The following is a 952-nucleotide window of genomic DNA, read 5'->3' on the forward strand; positions in this document are numbered from 1 at the left end:
CTCTGCTCCCTGCTGTCACAACACCCACCGTACCACCCGGATCTGGGACCAACCACAAGCAGTGGATGCCACACAGCAATCCTGGCTGTAGGTGCTATTCTCCAGGATGAGAAACAGGGGCATGGTCCTGTTACTCAAACCCTACACAGGACCGGCCAGCCCAGCTGCAGGGACACTGCTGGATCTCCCCTCCTACCTTCTGGCTTGAGGATGGTTTTCACTTTCTGCAAGAAGGGCTTTTCCACAAAGGCCGGGGGTGGGCAGCTCATCCCCACGGTGAGGTCTTTGCTGTCTACATCAAACATGACGGCATCGTACTGGGCTGGGGCTGCAGGGGGGAGCACAGAGACTTGTTATCCCGTGGGTCAGGGATGAGCCGTGCATGGTGGGCTGGCAAAGAATGCTCTGGTCAGGACACCAGAGAAGCTGTGGATGCCCCATCCCCAGAGGGGTTCAAGGCCAGGCTGGATGAGGCTTTGAGCAACCTGGGCTGGTGGGAGGTGTCCCTGCCCATGGCAGGGGGGGGGGACTTGATAATCTTTAAGGTCCCTTCCAACCCAAACCATTCTGCAATTCTATGACACCCCCTCTGCCACATTATGGATGCTACTCCATCCCCCAGCGTTTCTTTCCAAATAAAACCCACAACAGCAGCCCTTGGTGCTGGGGAGAGGTAGCAAATCCAAGATCCCCTGCACACACTGGGAAGCAGAAGGTGAAAGCAGCCCAGCGCTGTGGTGCCCAGCACGGTGCCCAGTGGGCTCAGCGAGATGCCCGAGATGCTCTGCGAGATGTTACCTTCAGCCGCCAGCTTGGCCACGTAGTCCAGGCCATCGGAGATATGCACCTGCATCCGGTCACCCTGGGAGAAGCCGAACCAGCACGTGGCCACCTCCAGCATGGAGGGGTCGATCTCCACCACAGCCACGCGGGCCTGCAAGAAGGAGTCGTG

At 58.7% G+C, this 952-nt stretch overlaps 1 protein-coding gene across 2 annotated transcripts in view; it reads right to left on the bottom strand.

The window, feature by feature from the left end:
* Positions 1-952, bottom strand: part of METTL13 (methyltransferase like 13) — a 4,574-nt gene that overhangs the window by 576 nt on the left and 3,046 nt on the right. For both annotated transcript variants that reach the window (XM_010078858.1, XM_010078857.1), the window contains exons 5-6: positions 799-952; positions 197-328 (exon numbers count right to left, since the gene is read on the bottom strand). The exon at positions 799-952 is cut by the window's right edge and continues 71 nt beyond it. In XM_010078858.1, the coding sequence (XP_010077160.1) occupies positions 197-328; positions 799-952 (286 nt within the window). The remainder of the gene's footprint in view (positions 1-196; positions 329-798) is intronic.

The sequence above is a fragment of the Pterocles gutturalis genome, unplaced genomic scaffold, assembly GCF_000699245.1.
Source record: "Pterocles gutturalis isolate BGI_N339 unplaced genomic scaffold, ASM69924v1 scaffold20473, whole genome shotgun sequence".
NCBI lineage: Eukaryota > Metazoa > Chordata > Aves > Pterocliformes > Pteroclidae > Pterocles > Pterocles gutturalis.